General features: G+C 36.9%; 2 protein-coding genes across 2 annotated transcripts in view; one reads left to right on the top strand and one right to left on the bottom strand.

Moving 5' to 3' along the window:
- Positions 1 to 18,928, top strand: part of kcnh5b (potassium voltage-gated channel, subfamily H (eag-related), member 5b) — a 43,950-nt gene extending 25,022 nt beyond the window's left edge. Inside the window, exons 10-11 of the mRNA XM_077236443.1 lie at positions 3,784 to 3,980; positions 16,903 to 18,928. Of these exons, the coding sequence (XP_077092558.1) occupies positions 3,784 to 3,980; positions 16,903 to 17,916 (1,211 nt within the window). The 3' untranslated portion in view covers positions 17,917 to 18,928. The remainder of the gene's footprint in view (positions 1 to 3,783; positions 3,981 to 16,902) is intronic.
- Positions 18,929 to 23,001: 4,073 nt separating this feature from the next.
- On the bottom strand, positions 23,002 to 26,040 carry gphb5 (glycoprotein hormone subunit beta 5). The gene is made up of 4 exons (XM_077236476.1): positions 25,904 to 26,040; positions 25,735 to 25,806; positions 24,543 to 24,741; positions 23,002 to 23,380 (listed from the first exon to the last, which is right to left on the bottom strand). The coding sequence occupies exons 2-4, from the start codon at positions 25,761 to 25,763 to the stop codon at positions 23,189 to 23,191; spliced, it is 420 nt and encodes a 139-aa protein (XP_077092591.1). The 5' UTR covers positions 25,764 to 25,806; positions 25,904 to 26,040; the 3' UTR covers positions 23,002 to 23,188.
- Positions 26,041 to 26,779: the final 739 nt, after the last annotated feature.

A 26,779-nucleotide genomic window follows, 5' to 3' on the forward strand; every position in this document is an offset into this window, starting at 1 on the left:
AAAAGATTTGACACACAGTCCAAACTTCTACGACAACTGTCAAATCAAAATACAATAGGAGTGCAGAACATGATGATGCAATTAGTAAGACAACAACAAACCACCACTTGCTCCAAACAGACATCTTTGTTTTTTTCCCAGTTTTCTAATTTAAGAAAAGCCATGATCATAATTGATGCTAGAGTGTTTTTGTTTGCTAGCTAGAATTTCTGTCCCGCATGTAATTGCAGCTCAGAGTCAACGAATGCGTCATGGATTGATGTAAAACCCCAGACGAGTCTTCTTACATGCGTCTGTTTTTTACTCGTCATGACTGCCGTACAGTCTCAGTTAATAACAACTGCGATCTTACAGCGTAACATGGCTTACAGCGGAGATCATGTCTGTACAATCGGAAAGGACTATTATAAATCGGACAGTGTGCACCTGGCTTAATACATGCTCTTGTTTTTTTTAACCATCTATTAGCATCTCTCGATATATGTTAATTCTTGCTGCTGTCAGTGTTTGACTTCTAGATTAGAAATACATTTTTGGTTGTCATGGTGATAATTTTTTTTTTAAATGATTTCTTTTTGACATCATTAATTTGATTTTGATTGAATCTCCAGCAATCAGACTGACTGACTTCCATTACAAACACCATCTCACTTTTAAACGTTCAATCAGCTGCTTCACTGAAATCGCATTAGATTATCACTCTCCTTTGAGTCGCCATCGGAATGGAACCATACAGCGGCATTAATCATTAAGCTCTAATGGCCGCTGAGTTGAGGCCTTGTCTCTCCTCCAGCTCGGCTGGAAGCCTGGATCCACAGTGTCTCTGTGTGCTCAGGATGGTGGTGGGTGTCTGGGCAGAGGAAGATGGGCTCCTGGGGAGTGGAGTTAGTGAGGTGTAGGGCTGTGTGGCTCTACAGGAAACAAATGAGAAGAAATTATGACATCAGTCACATTTATCCATATGGCTCACATTTACCCAAAACAATTTTCAATTTTCTTGTAAATGTGCTCAAGGAAAAACACCCGAGTGTCACTTGTTTATTTAAAGGGATTGATGCCAAAATGGAAATTCTGGCATCATTTACTCACCATAATGCAGTTCAAAACCTGTATGATTTTCTTTCTTCTGTGGAACACAAAAGAAGATATTGCTAAAAGTTTCTCGGTCTACATTATTCTGGACACACTTCCACTAGCGTTTTCAAGTGTTTTCCAACAGTTGCTCTTCCATACTGAAGCATCGGATAACTTTTTAAATCATCTTACTGCATATGCGTAAATGTACTAAAAGATCACTGAGATGATGCTGAGAGACCAGACATAATAACTCATGCTATTCTTCTGGGATGATAATTTTATTAGCAAAATATCCCATAACTTACTGTACTAGTGCGTTCAGTTCGCACTCAAAATACGAATGGTCTAAAATGCAATGTTTTGCCACAGGACAGCAATTTTCTGGAATCTTTGCAGCAATGTAGTATGAAGACTACACAAAGTAAAAAAAGTTTCTAACAACACTATGAAAATAAATAGTAGCCTATGGTATAACCATAGATACCATTAGTCATTATGGGTACAATATACGTCACATGACTAAGCATTTTGCAGGACGGCGTCTCAGTTTGGATGGAATTTGTATATTCCACTTACATTCTCAACCTTTACACACACTATAAAAGTATTATAAAATATTACAGTATGATGCTGAAGGTATGGGTTTAACTGTCCCCACGTGGCAACAGAGTGCCATGGTAACACATGACTCCTTGGAGACAATGTTTAGTGGCTTCTGTCTGAGATAAACTGTAAATCCCCACAGCCTCTTCAGGGATACGGCTGTCTTCAAACTCTCAGTAGAGTCCTTGACAAAGTCTCTGCAGACCAAATCTGCTGCACACAGTATGTTTGAGTTAAAATAAATACCCTGGCCGTGTGAAACAACTTATTATCGTTAGGTATAAATTAAGTTATATATATTGTACTAAATGCAACATAGCAGCTCTTGTGCATGGAGTCTACAACATGTTATTAGGGTTGATGCAAGAGTGGTTTGCTTAAAGATGACAGCAGAACAATGGTTTTCAGCAAAAGAGGATTTTTCAGTTTTGCTTTGAACGGTTAATTAGAGCGCATGTGTGCATGCATTCCAAGCAGCTGCTAATTGTGGTTTAATTGGTCTGGCATGTGCAGCCAATTAAATATGTTTTGCTACTAGAAATAAGTCTTTAATTGGCAGGACAAACACCTGTGGCAGATGATCTCTGTAAGGAGATTATGCTGAGCTCAGCATCAAAAATATTAGTTTGAAAACAAGAAACTTCTGCTTGAACCAGCCAAAAGGGGTTTTGATTTTCCTAGATTTCTTGTGGTAGCTGCATGTTCAGCACTGCTGCGTCCAATGGAATCAGTGCAGGATTTTGCACTTGAAGGTTGAAGGTCTATTTTGGGTCGCTGGCGCCGAGGATCTGTGGAAAGTGATGGGAGAGATCAGTGTGCCATTGATCTTCGGCATCTTAAACGAGTAGAGACAGCTACACTCCTCTCTGATAATACCACGTTCATCTATGCAGCAATTATCCTGCTTTCTTACTGTCTCTTAATGTTTCTTGGCTCTTTCATTCAGTTTTGAAAATAAGAGATAATTAAAAAATGATACTTGAGCTCTAAGTTATCTTTTGTGCTTTACATTTATTGCATTTCTGAATTGCAAATGAACAATTCATTCATGCATATGTTTTTTTGTTAGCTTGTAATTTTGTAACTTCCAGTGAAATGTCAGACTTCTCTCTGGTAAAACATGCTGGACTTCTCAAATAATTTAGTCTACTGAAACCCGTCCCTTTCTTACAATTGACCGCAAGCTCACATTCAAATCTGCCTCCATCCAGTCAACAGCTGATGATTTGAACTCTGATGATCCCTGTCCTACTTTTTTTATTGTTATCAATCCATTTCATTAGCATGTGCGTCACAAAATGGATGATTGATTTGGTGCTAATTCCGTTACATTCCTTTGACTGGAAAAGGAAAATTCAGTCCTTTACTCACCCTCTTGTTGTTCCAAACTCATTTGATTTTCTTCTATGGAACACAATTTTTTTGAAGAATGTCCAAGCTGCTCTTTTTCATATAAGAAAAGTTGATAGTAATTTTTACTATGAAGGATTAAAAAAACCACCAAGTTCATATGACTTTTTGTTCTAATTCACTGTTCTAATTCTTCTGAAGTCATATGATAGCTTTGTATAAGGAATGTGCAAGGACAATGTTTCCAGTAAATAAAACTGTTGAAACATTCTTCAAAATATCATCTTTTGCAGAAGAAAGAAATTCATGCAGGTTTTTAATGGGACGAGGGTGTTTAAATAACAGATTTTTGATAGAGAATTCATTTTTGAGAGAATTATTAATTTAATTTTCTGTCAGTTCACACAAAGCTATTATTTGGCTTTATTCAGCTCCACACAAGAAATAAATTCATATGAGTTCAGAATGAAAGGGAAGTGAGTAATCCAAAGTTATGCTTTTAATGCTAATTACCCTTTTAAGTAGAGTAAACTAAACTCTTTCCAGTACAGTCAAGTAATTCTCCTTCTCAGGTTGGTGCCTGTCTCTAGATCTACAGTATTAAGAATATTAATTGAAATGTCAGATTTGATCATTCTGCTGTGAGGTGATACATTTGAATGACACCAATTAAATCTCCCACTAACTCTCTGCTCTGTTAAATATCTTTATAATCTGACCTTTGCATGTTCTCTGATCCTTTTGCTCTCTCAGGTAAAGGGGACGTGTTTGGTGATGTGTTTTGGAAGGAGACGACTTTGGCCCACTCATGCGCTAACGTTCGAGCGTTAACATACTGTGATCTTCACATCATAAAGAGAGAAGCCCTGTTGAAGGTGTTAGACTTTTACACAGCGTTTGCCAACTCCTTCTCCCGGAACCTCATTCTCACCTGCAACCTACGCAAAAGGGTGAGAAACATTAGCAAGTACACATCTCGTATGATATGTCTCATTGTTTTTGATAGGATTGTCTATTGTTTCCATAGCATTCCAGATTTTGTTAATGCCTTTGTTTGTTAATGCTCTGCTTTATTCAGTCAAATGATTCGTCCTATTTTTTACTATGTGCTGAAATATTGATCTTTTGTAGAATATATATAGAAGTTCATTGTTTGCTGCTTCCTTCGATATTTTTTCTTCTTTCTAAACAATTACTAAGCCACACACACACACACACACACACACACACACACACACACACACACACACACACACACACACACACACACACACACACACACACACACACACACACACACACAAACACTTAAACCTACAAACAACATAGTGTTTTTAGGCTAATGGTCAGATATGAATAAATCAAAACACAGCAAAAGCTCTTCTCATACATACTTCCCCTTTATCACGTTCTCTTTCTCTCTCTCTCCCCCTAATGTTATTCATTTTTTCCACCCTGATTGTTCCCAGCATGCTTTTTCCCTGTCAAACAGTCTTACATTTGTGCTGAAGCAAAAGAAAAATTCACAGCAACACTGTTTTAAACAATATATTTTTAGATTTTTTTATTCTTAGACTCTTCTCTACTTTATAAATAGTAAATAGAGGACAGAAAAGTAAGGGGATAGGAAAAATAGTGATCAGGATCATTCGTGCAAGCTTGAGTTCATGATCACCATGACTCAACAGCTTGGCCAAAAAGTTTTGAATTGTTAACAATTGTTAATTGTTAACAGCAATTAATCCGTATAGTATATATGATATAGAAATAAAACTGCAGCGTAGTGATTTCTGATGTATTCTGTGGTCAGATTGAAAGACCAGTCTTGTTTAGTGTCTTTAAGGGAGCCTGAGGGTTTGAACAGAATGAAATATTTACATTTCAAGCATGTATCTGCCATTGAGAGAGAGAGAGAGAGAGAGAGAGAGTGAGAGAGAGAGGGAGAGAGACAGACAGAGTGAGAGGGAGAGAGAGAGAGAGAGAGAGAGCGAGAGAGAGGGGGGGGGGAGGGAGAGGGAGAGGGAGAGAGAGAGAGAGAGAGAGAGAGAGAGAGAGAGAGAGAGAGAGAGAGAGAGACAGAGACCGAGACAGAGACAGAGACAGAGACAGACAGACAGAGACAGACAGACAGACAGAGACAGACAGACAGAGACAGACAGACAGAGACAGACAGAGACAGACAGAGACAGAGAGAGAGAGAGGGAGAGGGGGGGGGGGAGGGAGAGAGAAAAGACACTTGCTGGTGTTTTTGATTGTGTGTGTAGGGCAGAGTTGTGAGATGATTATTTTAAGAAGGTTTGTGGAATATTCTCACATGTACTGTGTGTGTTTGTGGTCCTGGTCCTGGTCGTGTGTGTGTGTGTTTTCTGGTTAATCAGTTAGAGTCTATAAGACAGCTTGTGGGCCTTCAGGCAGACACACAGACACACTTCTTCCAGAAGGCTTTTACATTAATAATGTGACCCAGAATAAGACTCTGTCTGGCAATAACATCCAAATTCTGAGACTTGTTGTTTGCCTAAACTACTACAGTACTACTGTCAAACCACATAAAATGTTCACAAGTTCCATGGCTATCTTAGTTTTATATGCAAACAAATAACATCATTGTAGGAGGTTCATTTTATCTTTCCTATAACATGTCTGACAATGAGAATCATATGTATTTGTTAACCAGAACACCTTGCACTGCCCCGTGAAATATAATTTTACAATAATATTCACTTTTTATTCAATTCATTCAATTATTATTATTATAATTTGTATATACATATACACACGCATATACTTCTACTTTTCTGTAGGTGATGCTTTATTTACTCTGTGTTATATTACTGTTTTAAAATAATAACATTCAAATATTCACTTTATTCTTTTTTATTACTTGTATTGGTATAATAATAATGAACAATAATAGAATAATTATTATTATGCTATTGTTGTTGTCATTGTTAATAATAATAATAATAAATATATAGCAATAATAAAAACAATAATAATAATAATAATAATAAGTGAATTTTTACAAGTTAATAATTTTAAATAATTTTATTGTAATAAAATTGCCAAAAGCACTCCTGAGTCCTGACTGTGTCTACATAATCTCAGAGTTCAAGTGTTTTTCTGGAGGTGTGTGGTGTGTTACTTCCTCCGAGAGTCACATGTTTTCTTATGCAAAGAGATACTGACAGTTTTAGAATTGTTTTCTTTAAGCAGTAAATTGAACAGAAGACTGAATCTCATATCTCATCAGTCTGTGTCACTGAATTAGAACAGTTTTCAGTGCGTTTGTTCACTGCATGACAGCATTAGACGTGTGTGTATGACTGCAGATGACAGGCAGGATTACCTGAACAGCCCTAATGTGTCACCTAATCACCCACTGAGACTGACACACTCTCCCTCGGTGTGTGTGTGTGCGTGTGAGAAAGAGGAGGGAGGTTTAGGACCGGTACAGTGATGGCTCTAGGGTTTGAAAGAAACAGAGATATTTATAGAGACAGACTTTTTTTATTCATTTTTCCTGAAATGGAAGAAATTCTTAAATATATATATAATATTACTTTACATTTAAAATATTTATATTCATTTATCTTTGATGTCTAATCTAATGTGATAAAATTTAATATAATGTGATATAATGTATATTTTTTAGCATTTCCACTACCTGATTGCAGTTTCTTTAGTGAATCAGACACTTAATACTGTGGACAGCATAAGCACATAAACAACGCTAGCAACTGGTGCCATTCATTCTTAGTGAATCCCCTCCAAGACACACTCCAGAGTGATGCCATCCTTACCCCTCTCTCTCTTTCTCTCGTTAGTTTTCTCTCTTCATCTCCATTTGGTCTGTTTAGTGTTCTGGTAATGTTTTTAAGTTTATTCTCTGTAGTGACAGGGCTCAGGAGAGTACAGAGATACACAAATACAAATTCAGGCACACACAATGATAAATATATGGAAAATGAAAAGAAAGAAGTTACTGAAAATAAAAAAATCGGATAATCACTCGCCTCAGGCAGATAGTCCCCAAGAACAAAAAAAAATCAGACCCATTTAATCATGGATACACAAAGCGACATCTTGGCAAGAAGGTGAGACTCCCCTGCCGATTTCCTCTTTGGAGTAATGGCTTCTCTCTTGAGTGCTTCGAGAACATTCTAGAGAGTGAGAGATTGATGGAGGAGAGGATTAGCATTTTATTTATTTTATTTTTTGCTTGGAGTTGACTTGGAGTGATGTGGCAGCTGTAAATCTGAAAGCTTGTGTTTGTGTCTATTTGTATATAATGAGTAGCAGTTGTGTGTGTGTGTGTGTGTGTGTGTGTGTGTGTGTGTGTGTGTGTGTGTGTGTGTGTGTGTGTGTGTGTGTGTGTGTGTGTGTGTGTGTGTGTGTGTGAGAGAGAGAGAGAGAGAGAGAGCGCGTGTGAGAAAGCACACCTGGTTTCCTTCTAACTGTAATGTGACAGTAAGAGGGTCTGAAGCATTTGTCAGTGATTCTCAGCAGTAAACGTTCTGGACAAATTTTGAGCCAATTACCTCTCGTCAGAGAGAAGACGCTTCCCCACTGCGGGATGGCAGTTTGTGTGTGTGTGTCCAAGATCTGTTATGTAATTGTGTTGCTAACAGGCTTCTGTGTCATTTTAAGTCACTCAAGCCTCAATGGTTTACGCACACACACACACGCAACATACACGCACTCAAAATAAACATTTAAACTGGAAAAGGACTGACAAGTGACATGTTCAGAATGATCAAATATGTACTAAAGTAATTTTAGAGTCAGTATTTCTTTGTTTTTCTTATCAGTATTTCTGTCTGCATTTTTTTAATGTATTTTAAAATGTAATTTATTCCTGTGATGCAAAGCTAAATTTTCAGCATCATTACTCCAGTCTTCTTCAGTGTCACATGATCCTTCAGAAATCGTTCTAATATGGTGATTTGGTGCACAAGATTTTTTTTATCATTATCAATGATGAAAAAATTTTTTGCAGCTTTTTTTGTAACGATGTAAAAGCTCACCAAGGCTGCCTTAATTTGATGAAAGTACAGTAATATTGTGAAAAAATATTACATTTGAAAATAACTTTTTTCTATTTTAATATATTTAAAAAAAAAATATATATATATATATATATATATATATATATATATATATATTTTCCTATGATATGAAATCTGAATTTTCAGCAGGCTTCAACGTGTATCAGCAGGTCATCAGCTAACAAGTTAAAAGTTCCTTGCTCTATAGAATTAAATGCAGTAGCTTATTGGATAATATAAAGTCCGTTATGTCTTGCATGTGATGGGTGCAAATCAAGTATTTTGATTGGTCCACTGACCTAAAACCTCAGCAATCACATTCATCATGACAGCTGGTTTTTCTTAGCAACCACAAGTTTTATTTTTTTTATCTCTCATTCTGTCTGCAGTTGCAGGTGACTACAGACCAGTGCACAAAGCCTTCACTCTGTCGCTCTGAGATCAGAAGTGGAATCTTAAAATAGCCATTACAGTATGGAACAGATATTTTCAGATTGCTTTAATACTCCAAGAAAAGGCATGAAAATCAGATGCGTATTGCTATGATTTGCGGTATTCCTTCGGGGAAGGACAGTCTGGTCAGCTGTCTCTTGTTTAGAAAAAGTGAGATTCTAAAGTCCTTTTGAGGTGAATGTGAATCAATTCATTTGAAAATCTTGAACCATATCATTGCTTAGGATCCGTGAAAATTGTGATAATGGCTCTGCCCAAGACCGAGTCTGCAGTTCTCTTCTTCTGCCTCTTTCTTCTGACAACAAAGTATTTACAGTTTTTCATGTATATATATTCAGCCTTGCACCTCTTTATGTGGTAATTGTTTATACAATATGCCTTCTGGCAATGTTAATTTCTCTGATATTACCATATGCATTCCGCAAATGTGAATATGCATAGTACAAATTTGCATCTTGTCCTTTCCGCAAGAGGGTTCATGATTACAATGTCATAATGTGCAATATTTCATCTTTTGCAGCATTCAGTGTCATTTCCTTATTGAGAATTACAGAATATGGTGTAAATCTTCTCAATTTCTGTTGGTTGCATGTACTTTTGGACCACCACAGTATTAATTGGGTACATGTTTTTCAGGTTTGTTTGAGTAGAGCCTCTTTCTTCTAATCACTCACATGCTCTCCATGCACTAATTGCTTGGGTTATGTCCTCTTACAACATCATCAAAGAGATTCTGCCTTAATTTCAACCGTTCTCTGAGGACTCTTGTCACAACACATGAAGTGATGGAAGGTCGGTGGAGGTGAAGACAGACAGAAAAACCAATGATAATAATAATAATGCCTAATAATATGCTGTTGGTCCTGCCAAAACCGCACCAACCCACCGATGCTTGGACTTTACAAGACCCCTGAAGGTGTCCTGTGGTATCTGGCACCAAGACGTTAGCAGCAGATCCTTCAAGTCCTGTAGGTTGCGAGGTGGAGCTGCCATGAATCAAGCCTGTTTGTCCAGCACATCACATGATGCTCAATTGGATTGAGGTTTGGGGAATTTGGAGGCCAGAGCAACACCTTGAACTCTTCATCATGTTCCTCAAACAATTCCTGAACAATGTGTGCAGTGTGCATTATCCTTCTGAAATAGGCCACTTCCGCTAGGAAACACTTCAAACATTGGTATGAAGGGTAGTTTAGGAAGGTGGCACGTGTCAAATTTACGGCCACATGAATGGCCAGACACAGGGTTTCCGAGCAGAATATTGTCCAGAGCATCACACTCCCTCTATCGTCTCATGGTAAATTCTCACCTTAGCTGACAAGGAGCAACCCCCAAGCCTTGTAATTTCAGAGATACTCTGACCCAGTCGCCTTGCCATAACAATTTGGGCCTCGTCAAAGTCGCTCAGATCTTTATTCCTGCCAATTTCTCTTGCATCCAACACGTTGTTTACGAGAACTGATGGTTTGCTTATCATCTTATCTATCCAGACCTTAATATGTGGCCTTGTGAGATGATCAATGATATTCGCTTTACTTGTAATTGGTCAAATGTTTTGGCTCATCAGTGTATATAAAATAATTATTAAAATGTATATCATCGAGACATGATATTAAGAACTAATCTTCTATTTAAATTCGAAAGGGTTTGATTTTGTTTTCCATGAAAGGGACATGGAAACATACTTCTTGAAAATCGACAGCAAGCAAGCCTCTTGTAACACCGCGGCTCCCCTTTGGATTAATTGATTGCTTTCAAATTAAATGACACAAAGATTATCACACAAGGTAAAACTTGGCTATTCTGTTATTGTTTGTTGTTCATTTAGGCTATATAACATGACTTTTCCAATACGCGTGCCTTCAGATGTGTCACGCGTGTATAAAATAACGCTGGCTTGGAGTGTTTGCTGCAGCATATCGATAGGGAATTTATTAATTTAGAATGAATTGTAAAATGTTGCGTTTCATACTGTCATGTGGGGTGGTAAAGAAAGAACGTAATCGGAAATGCCGATATCACGAGTCTCTGTCTTCAAGTCCAAGTGAAGTATCTAGTCACTTGTTCATGAGTCCAAGTCAAGTTGCAAGTAATTTTTTGCGACTGTTCACGAGTCCAAGTCAAGTCGCAAGTAATTTTTCCCCCACTTATATCAAGTTCACATTGCACGATTTTCAAAATCGTCAGATCACCATTCTTTTCACACTGCACGACTATTTGGGGTAGCATTCACATTCAGTTGCTGCTGTGTGCACATTGCACGATGGATCGGCGACAGGGGGTTTCACATTGCATGAGTTGACAATAAGAAGAATCGCCGACAACTCTGTTTGGTCCGCAAACTACGTTTCATTACTAAACACATGCAAGAAGTGATAAGGAAATAATGCAAGATCACTCGTGAGACCGGAATTGTTATTAAAAATAGTATTTTTGCAAGAAACTTGCGATTCAAATGGTCTGTGCTCTGATTTGCAGCGAAAAGGAGAAAACATCAAATGAACATGGGTGCTCTTGCCAAAGTTCGACTAAACTTTCCTCCGTTTCTTGGGTCCAAATAGACCAAGAAGGAGACGTTTTCAGAACCGAAACCTTGTTTGCTGATATTCTGGTCTATAACTCCTCCCCAAACATCCAGTTGCCCTGTATTGCTCTCTCATTGGCTGTAGGTCATCGCCGATGTAGTTTTCAGTCAGAACACATTTCGCACAGCAGGATATTGAATCACAGACAGGTCCAGATATTTAGCATGCCAAATATCTTACGGGCATCAGTGACGAATCACCGATTCTCTCAGATCACGTATTTGATAATGCACACTGCGTGATTGTCACTTGCGTGAACGAGCACCGATTTGCCGGACATTCGTGGGCGATTTAGCTAAATCTGTCGGCGAGTGATAATCAGACAGACTCAAGTGTCCATCTCTGGGGAACATTGCAGTCTTATGCAGTTCTCTATGTTGCCTGTGCCCGAATCAACAACATTGGCTTCAGTGGACTGGCCAGAGTAAGATTTTCTCCCTTAAAATCTTTGTTTTTGCTTTGTATGTTTAAAGTTTGACATACAGCCTACAAAACGATGGTCCCAGCATCCCTGTGCTCCCTATGGCCAGTTCATCCCTGGATTCACTACAGTTAGTGGAATCAAATTTAAAGTGTTTTTTTTATAAAACCTTGTTTGCAGATGTGCTGAGAAGGCGAACAAGCAATTATTGCCTTGAAAGAGGTCCGAAGAATTAGGTTCTAATGAGCTTTCATCGCTCAACGTTATTAAAAAACAATAGAAATGCTCGAAGTTCCCTCCATGATTGGAACTCATTAAATAAATTCTGTTTAGTGTGAATAACTTTAAGCTGTACCAGGACATGTGTATGTCAGAGGAAAAGGTCTCAAACAAAGCCTCAGTGGGACAAAAAATCTTGTTATGTTCAAATGTTTCAGTGTAGCTCTTGTTTTGCTGACTTTCAGAAAGGGCAAAAGTGAATGACAGACTTTCTCTGTTTGTGAGCTCCAGTGTCTGAACAAATCCATCATTTTTGTGTTCAGATCTAAGAGTTGAATATTCTTCTAAATGAAACCGATTCTTAAGATAAACAGGAAAAAAAGTGTTGTGTGTAAATATTTATTTTTCCTATCCCAGCTTAACATGAATAGACAAGTTAGCCATTTGTAAGTTGATTTCCCCCTAAAAGTGTATCTGTGGCACTATCAAAACAATAATCTATTTATTTGAGCATCCTACTGGTTAATTAATTGCCTCAACTAATTATTTGGGGTAGGACTCGTGCGTGCGTGTGTATGCGTGTGTGCATATATAAATATACATATAAAAGGTTGTTTCTTTCGCTGGATTAAATGTCTTCTAGCACAATCGATTTACGCAAAAAATATTTTATCATAGAAAATTCTAAATGATCTGGGCTGCATTTTCCAAAAGCATCGTAACCCTAAGTATATCGTAGAACCTTTGCCACCAATGGTCTCTACGATCAACTTAACTCGCAATGCTTTTGGGAAACGCAGCCCTGGTCTATAATGATTATTACTTTTCTTGCAATTCCAGTTCATGATGCTTGTAGTGCAGAAATTACAAACTTTAAAACCGTTATATAGCTTTTGACTTGCAAAAACATTAAGGTCTATTTAATTGAATAATTAACAGAATAAAACCCGATTTATAGTATGTACTTAAATGGGTTATCAGAAGCTATTCTGTTGACCTGTTTTGCCTTTAGTCTGACATTGTTCTTGTCTTTAACAGTATCTTGAGAGAGACAGACAAGTAAATGAATATAATCAGCTGCACTAAATTAATCAAGCACCACAAATCACTTTCAATAAAAGAAAAAGTGGGATATGAGAGAGACAGTGGGGGTGAAGAGATCAACGGATATATAATTTAAGACAATCTACAAGCATAGGTAATCTGTGGGCAGACAATGGCAAGACGCAAAAAGAAGGGTTAGCGTGACGGGCCGCCTTTAGAGGAAGATAAAACATGTATAATTTAAATCTTTCTTTCCCATCACAGCACACATTATTGATAATACACTGCTGCTGAAATTCCCACATGTTAAATTGTTAATTTTTATACTGGAGCAGCACTTCTTTTTTGATGCTCATGTAACTATTTTATGTTCAATATTTAAATATTAGTAAATCTTTTCTGGTACTGTTTTTCATTGTTATATTTTCTAAATAATAGAGAGAAATTTACATCAAAAGTCTTATAAATGGAATTTGGTCAAAATGCAGTAATAGTCCATTTATCTTAAGGCGAGACACTACAGGTGAATAGGGTAAAAATTTTAACGTACAGATATCACCATGAAACTTTACCAGTTGATTACTTGCATGAATAGGAGAAAAAAATGTATTGCAAGTTTTCTGTAATTTTATGTTTAAATATGCTAATCAGGCTATATCTAATTAAATATGCACTAATTTGCATATATTTTGAAGTGACGTTTTTTGAAGATGAAAAAAACAAGGTTCAAAATTATTTTTGCATTTTTTTTGATATATTCAATGAAAAGACATTTACAGAAGGGATTATGAATATCTCCTTTTGTTACCCTGTAAATCAGAAAATACTGCTAATAGCCTTAAAAAATGATTTCCGCCCTATTTTTAGGCATAAAATGTCATATAAATCAGGCCAAGAATGATATATCAACAAAACCCTCTGAACAAACCTTCACAATATATTTAGGAATAGGACTCTAAAGTTTGGTGTATGTAGGTGCTACAGAAATGGAAAATCGTCACTAGGAGTGTAGGAAAAAACTCATTTTGAGAAAACGGCCTTTTTAAAAAAAAAGATTTTTATGGCAAAATTCCACTAATTTCTATTGAAAGCCATAAATTACAGACAAAATATGCTTTAGGTCCATGTAAAATCAATGTATCACACTGTTTAACATCCAAAACTCATCATTGCTTCATGTTTTGTACTGATCATAACATCCAAAACAACACTCAAAACATCAAAACCACACATCAACAGTCCATCACACATGTGAATATGAATCTGCCTGAGGGACTCACAACCACTTTAGGATCCCACAATTACAGATTTGTTTAGTATTATATAGTAATAATATTATACAAAAACTGAAATGTGTTGTGTAATATAATTGTTTTGTATAAATAGTGTTTAAAGTATTGCATATATGTGATGCATGAGATGCGCATTTCAAGTTAAATCGCCCGTTTTACTTTCACGATTGGTTGCTGATAAACAGGAAATGACCATATTTGGATCCGATAGCATTGCAAAGGAGAGAGAGAGCTTTCTAACGGTGTGTCAAGTCAAGGCATCCTCATTTATATAGCGCTTTTAACAATGTAGATTGTTTCAAAGCAGCTTTACTGAGATAAAGATATAATTTAAGGTAACAGAGATTGGTTTGGTTTTATAGTGGCTCTTGAAAAATGTTTTTTCCAGCTAAAGTTAGTTTTGATTGATTCACTTCCGTCTAAATGATCATTTGTTATTAAATTAGGGGCCGCTAAGACGACACCGTTCTCTCTAAACAGACTTTAAACGTGAACCTGTGATAGACGCTGATGGCGTTCACATGCGCATTAAGAATTGATTCTATAGTTATGTGCGCAGATTTATAATTCCTTACAAACCATGCCTAAACAAACTACTTGTCTATAAATTTTGATGCAGAATTTTTATTTTATCTTATCACTTTGGGTAGGTACGTGAACCGAAAAATTCCACAACGCTTTATCTGTAGAGTGGTATAGGGATCCTCCATAGGGAGAGGCTAGTTGGCACTTCAGCACTGCATTGTCATCGGGTCCAGGCGAAAGTCCTTCGTCAGATCTGGAAACGGCCTGGATCCAGCAGGCTGCAGGAAAACCTCGGGATAAACAAAGACACTAAAATTAGCGTAGATGCCATTCTTCTTATGATGTAACGAGTACATCAGGATTTGAGGGAAGTGTTCCCAGTTCCGGCTGACCTAATCTAAGCAGCCTAATATTGAATTATAGAAGTCTATAGAGTGTTATGTGAATGCTAGGTCAAAGAGATGTGTTTTTAGTCTAGCTTTGAACTGACAGACTGTGTCTGCTTCCCGGACAATGTTAGGAAGATTGTTCCAAAGTTTTGGTGCTAAATAGGAAAAGGATCTACCGCCAGCAGTCGATTTATATATTCTAGGTATTATCAACTGGCCGGAGTTTTGAGATCGCAATAGACGTGAAGGACTATAATGCGTTAAGAGCTCGCTCAAGTACTGGGGAGCTAAACCATTTAGTGCTTTGTAAGTAATCAGCAATATTTTAAAATTTATACGATGTTTAATAGGGAGCCAATGCAGTGTTGACAGAACCGGGCTAATATGGTCTAATTCCTGGTTCTGGTAAGAACTCTAGCGGCTGCGTTTTGAACTAGCTGTAGTTTGTTTATTAAGCGTGCAGGGCAACCACCCAGTAGAGCATTACAATAATCTAGCCTTGATGTCATGAACGCATGAACTAGTTGTTCCGCATTTGTCAATGAGAGCATATGACGTAATTTAGATATATTTTTAAGATGGAAAAATGCGGTTTTACAGACACTAGACACATGACTTTCAAATGAAAGATTGGTATCAAAGAGCACACCCAGGTTCCTAACTGACGACGAAGACTTAACAGAGCAGCCATCAAGTGTTAGATGGTATTCTAGGTTATTACGTGTGGAAGTTTTTTGTCCAATAATAAGAATCTCTGTTTTTTCAGAATTTAGTAGTAGGAAATTACTAGTCATCCAATTTTTAATATCAACTATGCATTCCGATAATTTTGTGAATTGGTTAGTTTCGTTAGGTTTGGAAGAAATATAGAGCTGAGTATCATCAGCATAACAGTGAAAGCTAATTCCATGTTTCCTAATGATATCTCCTAAAGGTAGCATGTACAGAGTGAACAGCAACGGACCTAGTACTGAGCCTTGTGGTACGCCATACTGAACTTGTGATCGATAAGACATCTCTTCATTTACTGCTACAAATTGATAGCGGTCAGATAAATATGATTTAAACCATGCTAGTGCAATTCCACTAATGCCAACATAGTTTTCTAGTCTATTTAAGAGAATGTTGTGGTCAATGGTGTCAAATGCAGCACTAAGATCAAGCAACACTAATAGAGAGATACAACCACAATCGGATGATAAGAGCAAATCATTTGTGACTTTAATGAGAGCAGTCTCAGTGCTATGGTGCGGTCTAAATCCTGACTGGAAATCCTCGCAGATACCATTTCTTTTAAGAAAGGAACACAGTTGTGAGGATACTGCCTTTTCTAGTATCTTTGACAGAAAAGGTAGATTTGAGATCGGCCTGTAATTGACTAATTCTGTAGGATCAAGTTGCGTTTTTTTAACAAGCGCTTTAATCATAGCCAGCTTAAAGGTTTTGGTACGTATCCTAGAGACAAAGATGAATTAATGATGTTAAGAAGAGGATCTATGACTTCTGGAAGCATCTCTTTCAGTAGTTTAGTCGGTATAGGGTCTAACATACATCTAGGTATAGGGTAGTGTGTGATGACAGGGTGCAGACAGCGATCACGGAGCAGAGGGATGATTTAGAACGCCAACTTTTGTTGAATTTATGCGAAATCTACACACGCAATCAGACAAAGTGTAGTAAAATAAAGACCTAAATGTGTATTTTGGACTTTTTTTCACCACAAGTCTGAAAGAAGACAAATAGCCCCAAATCTCAAAATTGACCAGTGAAAAAAAAAACGAGGTTTTTGCCTGCCGTGTCTCGCCTTAAAGTGAAATTTTTCATGATGATTCCAAAATTCTTGTAGATGCCTTTTACAATCAAACTAATGATATTTCTTATTGTCTCCATATTCAGTTTATATTCCGTAAAATCATCGATGTGAAGAAGGAGGAAGAGGAGAGGCAGCGCTCAAAGAATGAGGTTCCACTCACCATTCCGGTGGACCACCCGGTCCGAAAACTTTTCCAGAAGTTCAAACAGCAGAAGGAGCTCCGTAACCAGGGTGCTTCGGCTCAGCTCGACATGGAGAAGAATCAACATCATCTACAGCAACCCGCATGCATGCCAAAACCACACGCCTCTCTCATGCAGAACTCTCTGCACGCGGTTCAGAACGGATCCACAAGCAGTGTGGTCACTATCTCCCAGATCACACCCATCCAGAACTGTCTGGCCTATTCTAAACTGGGCGACTCCATCAAGCAGAACAACCGCGACATCATGGAACTCAAACCTGCTGTGGCCAGCGGTGACCAAGTCGCAAACCGACTCAAAGTGAACAACACAGCGAGGACCAAGCCCGCAGGAACCGCTCGGGGCTGGATGAGACTGAAAAACAACATGGCTGCCCCAGGTTCATCTCCAGAGGAGGAGAGGAAAGAGGGATTAAACAATGCAGCTAAGGCCGTTTCTATGGAGCACCTTTCACCAGAAGTCAAAGTTCAGATAGAGAGTGTTGAGGTGGTTGGAGAATCCAGGAAGAATTCACTCCGCAAAACGGACTCTTGGGATAGCGGCCTGACCTACAGTGACCAGAGACTGGATCGGGTTTCGGAACCACAGAGCCCTGTACCTGGACTTGGTGGAAGAGAAGGACCAGCCCGCGATTTTTTCCCCAGTAGTGAGAGCTCATTCCTGGCCTCGCTGCAGGAGGCCAGGGTGGAGCTGCGGACTGAGATCCAGGCTCTGAACGGAAGGATGGTGACATTAGAAGAACGGATTGGACAAATTATCAGGCTGCTTTTAGAGACTTCAACGGCCCCATCTAGTGAAGTCTCAAATCATAGACCCAAACTCAAAGCACAGGGCAGCATCCCAGAGTCCACACTCAGAACACCTGATTCTGAAAAGGATGAGGGATCGCCATAAGAAATTTGTGTTCAATAAGGATTTGAGATGAAGCATTTGTAGTAGTATCACTGTTTTGGTGCATCCACATCTGGCTTCTATACCTGCAGGTCATAGAGAAAACTCCTAAATAGGAGCTTGGTTTGGATTCTAGCTTGTGATTTTAGAGGATAGTTGAACATCAGTATGGGAACAGGAGTTGGTTTCTAGGTCTAAATAACTGCCAGGGAATCTAACCCTCTCCGAGTACAGGGGCATGTACTGCTAAATACAAAAATAAAAGGATTACTAGTTTTAGTGCTTTAATGTTCAATCAGCACTTTTGCACACTGAAATAATGCAGGAACTATACCCCCCAGCAGCCCCAAACACACACACCTTTTTTGTTTTCAGCGTGAGTTTGTATATATTCTGCATGTCCAGCTGGGTTCTGGCTTGCCAAAAAATGTACGACCCTGATGATGTTGAATACAATTGAAATTATATTTAAACGCTTGTATATTATGCAGTTAACTGCATGCAGATTTATTTATTCTCACAGAATGCTTATTTTCAATGTCTAAATGAAAGAGACTGTTGATTGTCTTGATTTCGCCGTAATGTACATTCAGGGTTTTTAACAACACGTAGCATGACAAATCACTGAGGAAGAATGTGTCTTGTTTGAAACATTTCACGTATGCATGAATGACTTTCACAGCACTCAAGAACTTTGCCTTAACGGACCTTAACATCACTCTTGAGATAAAGCCGAAGAAGAAAAAATTGCATTGGTTATCAGTGTAGGAAATGTCTGTGTGGTTATTTTTTTCGTCTGTCCTTCTATACATTTTAACTGCCATGTGCCATTTTTTTGGATAAGGAATTTGGAGGGCGTGGGATTTTATGCCGTTCAATTATGTACCACTCAATGTTATTGGGGTTTGTTCCATTTTATATCGCACCAATAGCAGCTTTTGGTGACTGCAGCTTCACCACTGCATATCTGTCAACTTTATTATATGCAACCTTAATAAAAAATGGTAAATAAGTATTTACAGTTTTAAGGATCAGCCACAATATTTTGCAAATGCAAAATAACATTATGCGAAATAACATTATGATTTGTTTATCTCTCAAAACAAAGTCCCCTTATCATAGGACTGGAATTCCCAGAGATGTCCTCATGAATTGAAAGACCTGAAACACACTCTCTTCAGTAGATCAAGTCCAGTCTGCAGACCAGGACTCCACAATGACAGTAAAAATGAAACTAAATCTGAAAAACTGCTCATAAGGACTTGAATTTAAAGGTATTTTTAGATCTGAGCTTCACTTAAATGCATTGTGTGCCACACATATATATATATATATATATATATATACAGTATATATGGCACACAGCACATTTAAGTAAAGCTATTTGTTTATATATGTATACATAAATATGTGTGTGTGTAATATATATATATATATACACTAGTTTGGGATCAGTAAGTTTTTTTTAAAGAAATTAAATTACTTGTGATACATACAATTAATCAAAAGTGACAGAAAAGACTTATGTTGTTGCAAAAATATTTGTCAAAGAATCCTGAAAAAATGTATCACGGTTTTAATTTTAAAGAGACCAACTGTTCATGTAAATGTTCATGCACATGTAAATAATGTTGCTTGAGTTTGGAATTTTTCCAGCTTTTATCCAAGTTTCTGAATATGGACTGAGGAGGATTTTTCAGTTCTAAAAGCAACCTTATGTGATTTTTTCCTAATACATCCAATTCTTTTAATCACAGGTTTCTTGTCTCCCTGTCGGTTTCCAGGCAGGTTAAGAGTGCAGCTCCGTATTGCGGTCCTGCTGGTTTGATCCTGTTCTCTAGAAAAGAAAGGGCAGGTGAAGCTCTCGGCTCAAGACAATTTTCAGGTAGCGGAGCCGCAGTTTGGCATCAAGCCGTTAAGATTCTGTTATTACAATCCATTTATTTCTTACTCTCTTTCTTTTTGCTGAGCTGGCTAATGATCTGGAGTAGGGTTGGTTTTGCCATAGCAAAAAAACCAAGTGCTTTTATGTGAAAAAAATGCTGTTATATTTTCTTCACACACACAACACATAAATGTTGTTTCACGAATTCAAGTCCATTTCAGGAGTAGCTAATGTGTTTTTGTGAATATAAAACCAAAGGGTTGGTGCTGTATTGAATATAACATGAGGTCTGCCCTCTGTGTACTAATGGGTCCTGACTTTAGCTGGTCTTAAGGTCTCAATGAGCTTAACCTCAATTGAGGTTATTAGACAACATTTAATTGGGAAACGACCCAGGGGTCAAGAGTTTTGTTGGCATGGTTCTGTTGGCCTCTGCTGGAAAGCACAGTAACATCATTCTGTTGCTCAATCTGTCTGCATTGATAGCCATTCTAAAGTAGCTTAAAATTAAGATGAATGGGAATTTTCAGATTCTTATTGATCAGATTGTCCAGATATCAGACAATAATCTGTATCAAATGGGAAAGTGTTGATAAAATTGCAACCCTTTAATTTGATCCGGGTTATATAGTTTTATAGCAGTTCAGAATTTTGTGGACTAAATCTAATTAGAAATTAATTATAAAGATATCTCATTGTCCAGTGTTTTTTTCCCACCATAAAATTAATTTGTATGTAAGCTTGTTTCCGCTACTGAATAAAAAAAAAAAACTGCTCATACTGCTGAACTCGCAATTTTTAGGGAGGAAAAAAGTCAGAATTGTGAGGTAAAGTCTCAATTATCTTTTACATTTTTTTATTCCGTGGTGGAAACAAACTTCTGTAGATTAGTGACAGAATGTAGAATCCAGATATAAATACTAGTATCTAAAAAGTCTAAAAATGATCGTAAATGAATATAAAGGTGAGAGAGTGAGTTGTTATATAAGAAGACTGAAAAATTTCTCCTATATTTTTCTCTCTTGCTTATATTTAGAACCTCATTCGGTTGGATCTGTACCTGTCAGCTCAAACGCCTCGAGTCGTTTGAAAGAGCCTGTCATGTCCATGAGTTGGGCCAGATTTAGAGTTTGTTTGTTTGACAGTTAATTGAATGGAAGTGATTTGACAGAAGGGTAATTTTGGTAATTAATCTGGGACAAAGGCAGCTTTGGGGGAGGTTTGACATTTCTGGGAATGCTGGTGACTTACATACATGCCAACATTACCGTCGCAACAAAATTGCTGGGAATAGCGTTGATCAAAAGCCAGGATGAATTATGGTCGTACCAGGCCCCGGGGCACCCGTCTCTTTCGAGGCCCCATCTTGTACCCCCGCACACGGTTTTTGCCAGGGACTTAAAAAAGTTAAAATGACTGAAAAGATTTTTTCTCCCAAAGTTGACACATAGTTAAGAATTTGCTTTTAGCTTCTCTTATTTTACAAAATGCAACTCGGTGTATAAAAAGTTGTCTGCATTTTTGTCTCACTCTTGTGAAGAAAAAACTACATTTACCTTAATGTGATACTTTATATGAAGATACACTTCCATTCAAGTCTCTTATGCTCACCAAGCCTGCATTTATTTGATCAAAAATACAGTAAAAAATAGCAACAGTGTGAAATGTATTTACTTTACATATTAAAAGGAAATGTATTCCTGTTATGGCAAAGCTGAATTTTCAGCACTATAAGTCTTCGGTGTCACATGATCCATCAGAAATCATCCTAATGTGCTGATTTGATGCACAAGAAACTTTTCTCATTATTATCATGTTGAAAGCAATTTTGCTGGTTAGTAGTCTTCAATATCTTGAGAAATGAAGCATCAAAAGATGATTGCATTTATTTAATTTAATTTAATTTTAGATTGATTGATTGGTTGATAAGAAGCTGACCAGAACTATCAATTTAAGTCATTGTTTTGTTTGAATGAAATAGCATTTTTGTCCCGCTCTTTTGAAGGAACCACCACATTTACCCTATCAAACTCAATTAAACTAATCTGCACACATTTGTAATTGTGGATCTTAATGAAACTATATTAAACTGTTGGCCCTAAAAGTAATTTCCAGTACAAAACTGCTGAATTTGACCTCTGAGGCGTTACACGCCAGAATGTATATAATGGAAAAGGTAATAATAATCAGAAGCATCTGATGCTCAATACGATGTCAGAATAGGAAGAGGAAAATGTTTTCTCATCATTTTCACATTAGTGAGGCTTTAAATAATTTATCTTGCAGAGACTGCTGGGACATGTGAACTCACAGTAATACAGCTTTCTGAGATATTAGTTTTCAGTGCTGCAGGATGGTGATGATGAGAAAATTATTTATTCTCATTCTCATATGTGTGTGTGATCACCACATGGAACAGACGCTTAGATGCAGGAATGGATTAAGTATATGAACAAAGTAAATACACAAAAAGTTCACCTTGTTGGCCTGAGAAGGAAGAGCCAGAGCAGGTGGTACTGTATATATAATACAGTATATGACTGTGAATGACTGTCAGAGATGAATCAGTGTGTCAGATGAGAGCAGCATTGAACAGGTGGTTGGACCCCCTAATGATACATCCATGAGATCAACAAGACTTTCTTTAGCACTCACACACACATATGGACGTGTCATAGTCACAAGACTTTTGCATCTACCGATTGGAACAAACATATAAAAAATCTCCTGCAAATAAGCAAAGCAAAAAAAAAAAAAAAACATTACCATTCGAATAGAATTGGAGTTGGTTTATGTTACCCAGCTTTCAATGTGAAGCCATTTGATTATATGTTCTTTGAATCACCTATGAGTGTTTAAGATAATTTATTCCTGTGATAGAAAATGAATTTTCAGCAACATTACATCATTCTAATAATGATGATTTGCTGATCAAGAAACATTTATTTTTATTATATATTTTTTTCTGATTAATAGAAAGCTTTGAAGAACTGCATTTAATGTGTTCTTGCTGAAAACTAAAAATTTATTAACTAAAATGTATATTTTTTTGATCAATAGTGTAAGTGGATTTGTAGGGGGTATGTTTTTTTTGTGTTAGTTAAAAGAATAAGATTAAACGTACAATGTTACGTGATTTAATGGCTTATGTCCTGCCGCTACAAGATCCTGTTTTTTCAGTTTATGACAGAAGATCGCAGGTGTGGTGTTTGCAGTTTCATTTTATTAATATCATCTTGCTCTTTTCAGAAAAAGGAGGATAGATCATAAAAAGAGGATGAGGTAAAAAAAAAAAAAAATACAGGGACCATTTGAAGGTAAAATGTTATTCCTGCAGTGCACCTTTGGTGTTTTAACCATAATAAGATAATGGCTGGTTTCTCCTGTATATCAGACAGAGGTGATGCATTCAGTGGTGCTGGTGAGACACACCCCACAGTCACACCGCAGGGCCACTGGATAGGTGTAGGACGGGTCCACGTCTGCTGAGCAGTTGGGCAGCTGCACCGTCTCTAATCGGGTCTCGTTATAGGTGCACACGCGCTGATGCGACTCGATGAAGGGCGGGTCCAGGACAGGCTTCTGCAGTGATTGACAGGTGAGGAGAGGGTGTGTCAGACTGATGGCATAATGAAGACTTTTCATTTGTGCACTGGTTCATTTTTTAGATAGACTGTACACTTAAAAGCATCTTTATATTTGCATATTTAACTATATACTAATCTTTAAATGAAATAGAAATTTGTCTCTGAAGGCACTTTTTTTTTTTCTTTAAAAGTGAAACTGGGCAGTCCTGATTTCATCCTTAAAACTGGAGTGTTCTCAGGTTGATTTAGCTTTATTAAATTATAATTTTGAGTTAGAAGTAGTTGATTTTGACGCTAGCACATTTTTTACAGTGTATGTTGCAGTACTCGTAGACAATAAATTGTTTGTGAGATGACAATAAATTACAATAACTATAGACAATAAATTGTCTATGAGTACAGGAGTAATAATACTAGTAATATTTATACATAATACTATACATACAATTATGGTAATATGTAAAACATAGTACTAAACATTATTATTTATAACATGTTATAAACACATCAAAAATACACTGAAAAACATTATAAAACAATAAAAACAAACAGTAAAAAATAATGCCAGGCCTGACTGAGAAAATATTGCTACCATTTTCCTCAATTTCCTGTCATTTTTTTTCTCCTTTTAATTTCCAGCAATCCGCTCAAGAGGTTCCCCACCTCTCTCTTAAGAGCACTAAAGGAAAAGATGTTAAAAAAAAAAAATTCCCCCAGAAAGTGATTATTTGGGTCAGCGTAACTTCTGGTCTCAAAAAGTGCCTTCAACCGCTCTTTGTGTAAAAATTAATCACAATTACAAACAATAAATAATGCAAATGCAAACTCTAATATAACTAATATAAAATAATCTTTCGAATATATAATCAATTGTTTTCTAACCCTGTTGCCTGCTTCAATCTTTATTAAAAGCAAAATCACCTAATCTATTATTTTTTTGCCAATGAGTAATATATCTGGGGTTTTAATTTGATTAATTTGATCTATTTTAAAACCAAGTTAAGTCATTTCAATGCATTACAATCCTTGTTATAAAGTACTTTCTCCTTGACAGTTTTATATCATCTTGATTAAGGTTCATCTTATTCATCACATTGCAGGTGTGTGTCACAAGAGCTCTTCTCTCTGGCTTTAGTAAATGCTGTTCACAGTCTTACTTCCCAGGTCTCACAGCGTCCCCAGCAGGCATCAGTGGAGACGTGCAGCCCACCGCATCCCGGCTTACGGGCCAGAAAGGTAAATTCTCGGACTGCGCAACCGATGAAACGCTTCAGGTTGACCACAGTAGCCTCAGTATGAGCTCCACAGCACAGCCAAACAGCCAGTGTCACACAGCACAGGGACACAGGAGACAATCTATCACACACACATAACATAATGAGGTCATGTGTCTCAGAAGAATGATTCAGTGTTAAATATTCTGTTGGTGCTCTTCCTAAAAAAACATCCAAGTAATTACTCTTGATTAACGTAACACGTGAAATTTGTAATTAGAGCTATTCATTATTTCAGTTGTAATGATCCACGAAAGCAGAATCGTTTTTCTTATATTTATATGAAGGTCACATTACACATTAAATTCAACATGTACACTGTCATTCAAATGTTTATTTAAAGAAATTAATACTAAGATTAAATTAAATTAAGACATAATATTAAATATTTCTATTTCAAATGATTGTTATTTTGAACTGTGTACTCATTAAAGAATCCTGAAAGAAATATATATATACTATATCATGGTTCCACAAAAATATTAAGCAACAGAACTGTTATCAACATTGATAATAGTAATAAATATTTCTTAAACACCAAATCAGGATATTAGAATGATTTCTGAAGATTCATGTGATACTGAATACTGGAGTAAAGGTGCTGAAAAATCCGCATAAAAGTTTTAGATTGCATTTAAAAATAGTAAAGTTGTTTTAATTGGTAATATTTCACAATAATACTGTATTTTTTATTAAATAAATAACAATAAAAAAATCTTACCAACCACAAAATTTCGAAAGGTGACCTATAAAAAGTGATCAGTTGACAACTTAAAAAAGTGAGGAAACCTGTTGCCTTAAAATGATTCATTCATGCGTAATTGAAAAAATTATCGTAAATTTAAAAATAATCTTTTCAATTACGCATGAAATGTAATTGCTTAATAATTTTAAGGCAATGGGTTTCCTCCCTTTTTTTTTGTTGTCAACTGATCACTTTTTACAGTGTGGTGTATTACTATTTTACCCTTGAAAACCAGTCATAAAAATATTACATTTTTAAAACTATGATAAGAAAAAACAAAATAATGTTAATAATAATAATAATAAATAAAGTGCTTTGTAAGTTTCTTACCCCTGTTCTCCAAACCTCAGAGGAGCCATTGTGTTTCCAGTGATAGTGGATCTCAGTGGATAAAACGGGTACCTAAATCACAGTAATTAATAAAATAAAAGTATTTCTAAAACATAAACCTCACTTAACTTACTTCTATTTGTCTTAGGTTCAGCAAGGTCAAAGATACCTGGACAGCAGATGCAGCACAGCAGAACTCTCCGGAAATCTCACTTGCACCTGTAGCCCTGAAGAACCTCTGACGCTGATCTTGCACAAATCTGTAATTTATTAGAAACGGCAATGCCAACCCCACCTAAAACACACGGGGCTGTCTCTGTAGCGCCAATTTACTGCATCCAGCAGTAATAAAGAGATGTCACATAAGACCAAAAACAAACAGGGAAGGAGCCGATGTGTCCATGTTTGTGGAAGTTGATCCAGCCCCTCAGGCTGAAATCTCTGCACGTCTTACTTGCTACTCGGGTACATCAGCCGTACATCCATTAACTTAATGAAGAGGAAAGAACCTCTTTTTGTTCAGACTCATTCACATGGAAAAGAATTGGAAGCACCTTCATCCTATAATCCATGTATTCATCTATTCATCCATCCATCTTGTGGGCTGTGGTAGTCCTGGCTCCAGAAAGAATAGGAAGGTGTCAGGACAGGTTAAATGAGACGTCAGGCTACAAACACTCTGAGTTAAGTCAGATACTTACCATGGCAACATGTGACAAAATCAAAGCAGTTTTCTTACTTAATTCACTTCTTTAGTTAATTCAGTTCTTTATTACATTTCTACATAATTGGAGTAGCCTATAAATTAAATGGCATTGAAAATTTTTGGATGACAAACAGACATATTAGACATAACTAATTGCTGCCAAATCAAACAGAAGTCTGAATAGAAGACAATAACATTAGCATTTCAGCGTACCTGAAAAAAGTACCAACCTATTATAGGGTAAACACGTTTTTCTCTGCATTAAACTGAGACTATCTTCAAGTAACGTTAAACAAACTTTTCTAAAATGAAGCCACAGTGACATCTAGTGGTCAATTT

Source organism: Siphateles boraxobius, unplaced genomic scaffold (genome assembly GCF_051911475.1).
Source record: "Siphateles boraxobius isolate OS27281-9 unplaced genomic scaffold, OSU_SipBor_1 20, whole genome shotgun sequence".
Classification (NCBI taxonomy): domain Eukaryota; kingdom Metazoa; phylum Chordata; class Actinopteri; order Cypriniformes; family Leuciscidae; genus Siphateles; species Siphateles boraxobius.

Bases quoted from the DNA above. Each gene is read 5' to 3' on its own strand.
- gphb5 (XM_077236476.1), bottom strand. From the start codon at position 25,763: ATGGCTCCTCTGAGGTTTGGAGAACAGGG. The intron at 24,742-25,734 runs GTAAGAAACTTA...TGTGTGTGATAG, and splicing joins CTGAGGTTTGGAGAACAGGG to ATTGTCTCCTGTGTCCCTGT. The intron at 23,381-24,542 runs GTAAGACTGTGA...CAATCACTGCAG, and splicing joins GACGCTGTGAGACCTGGGAA to AAGCCTGTCCTGGACCCGCC.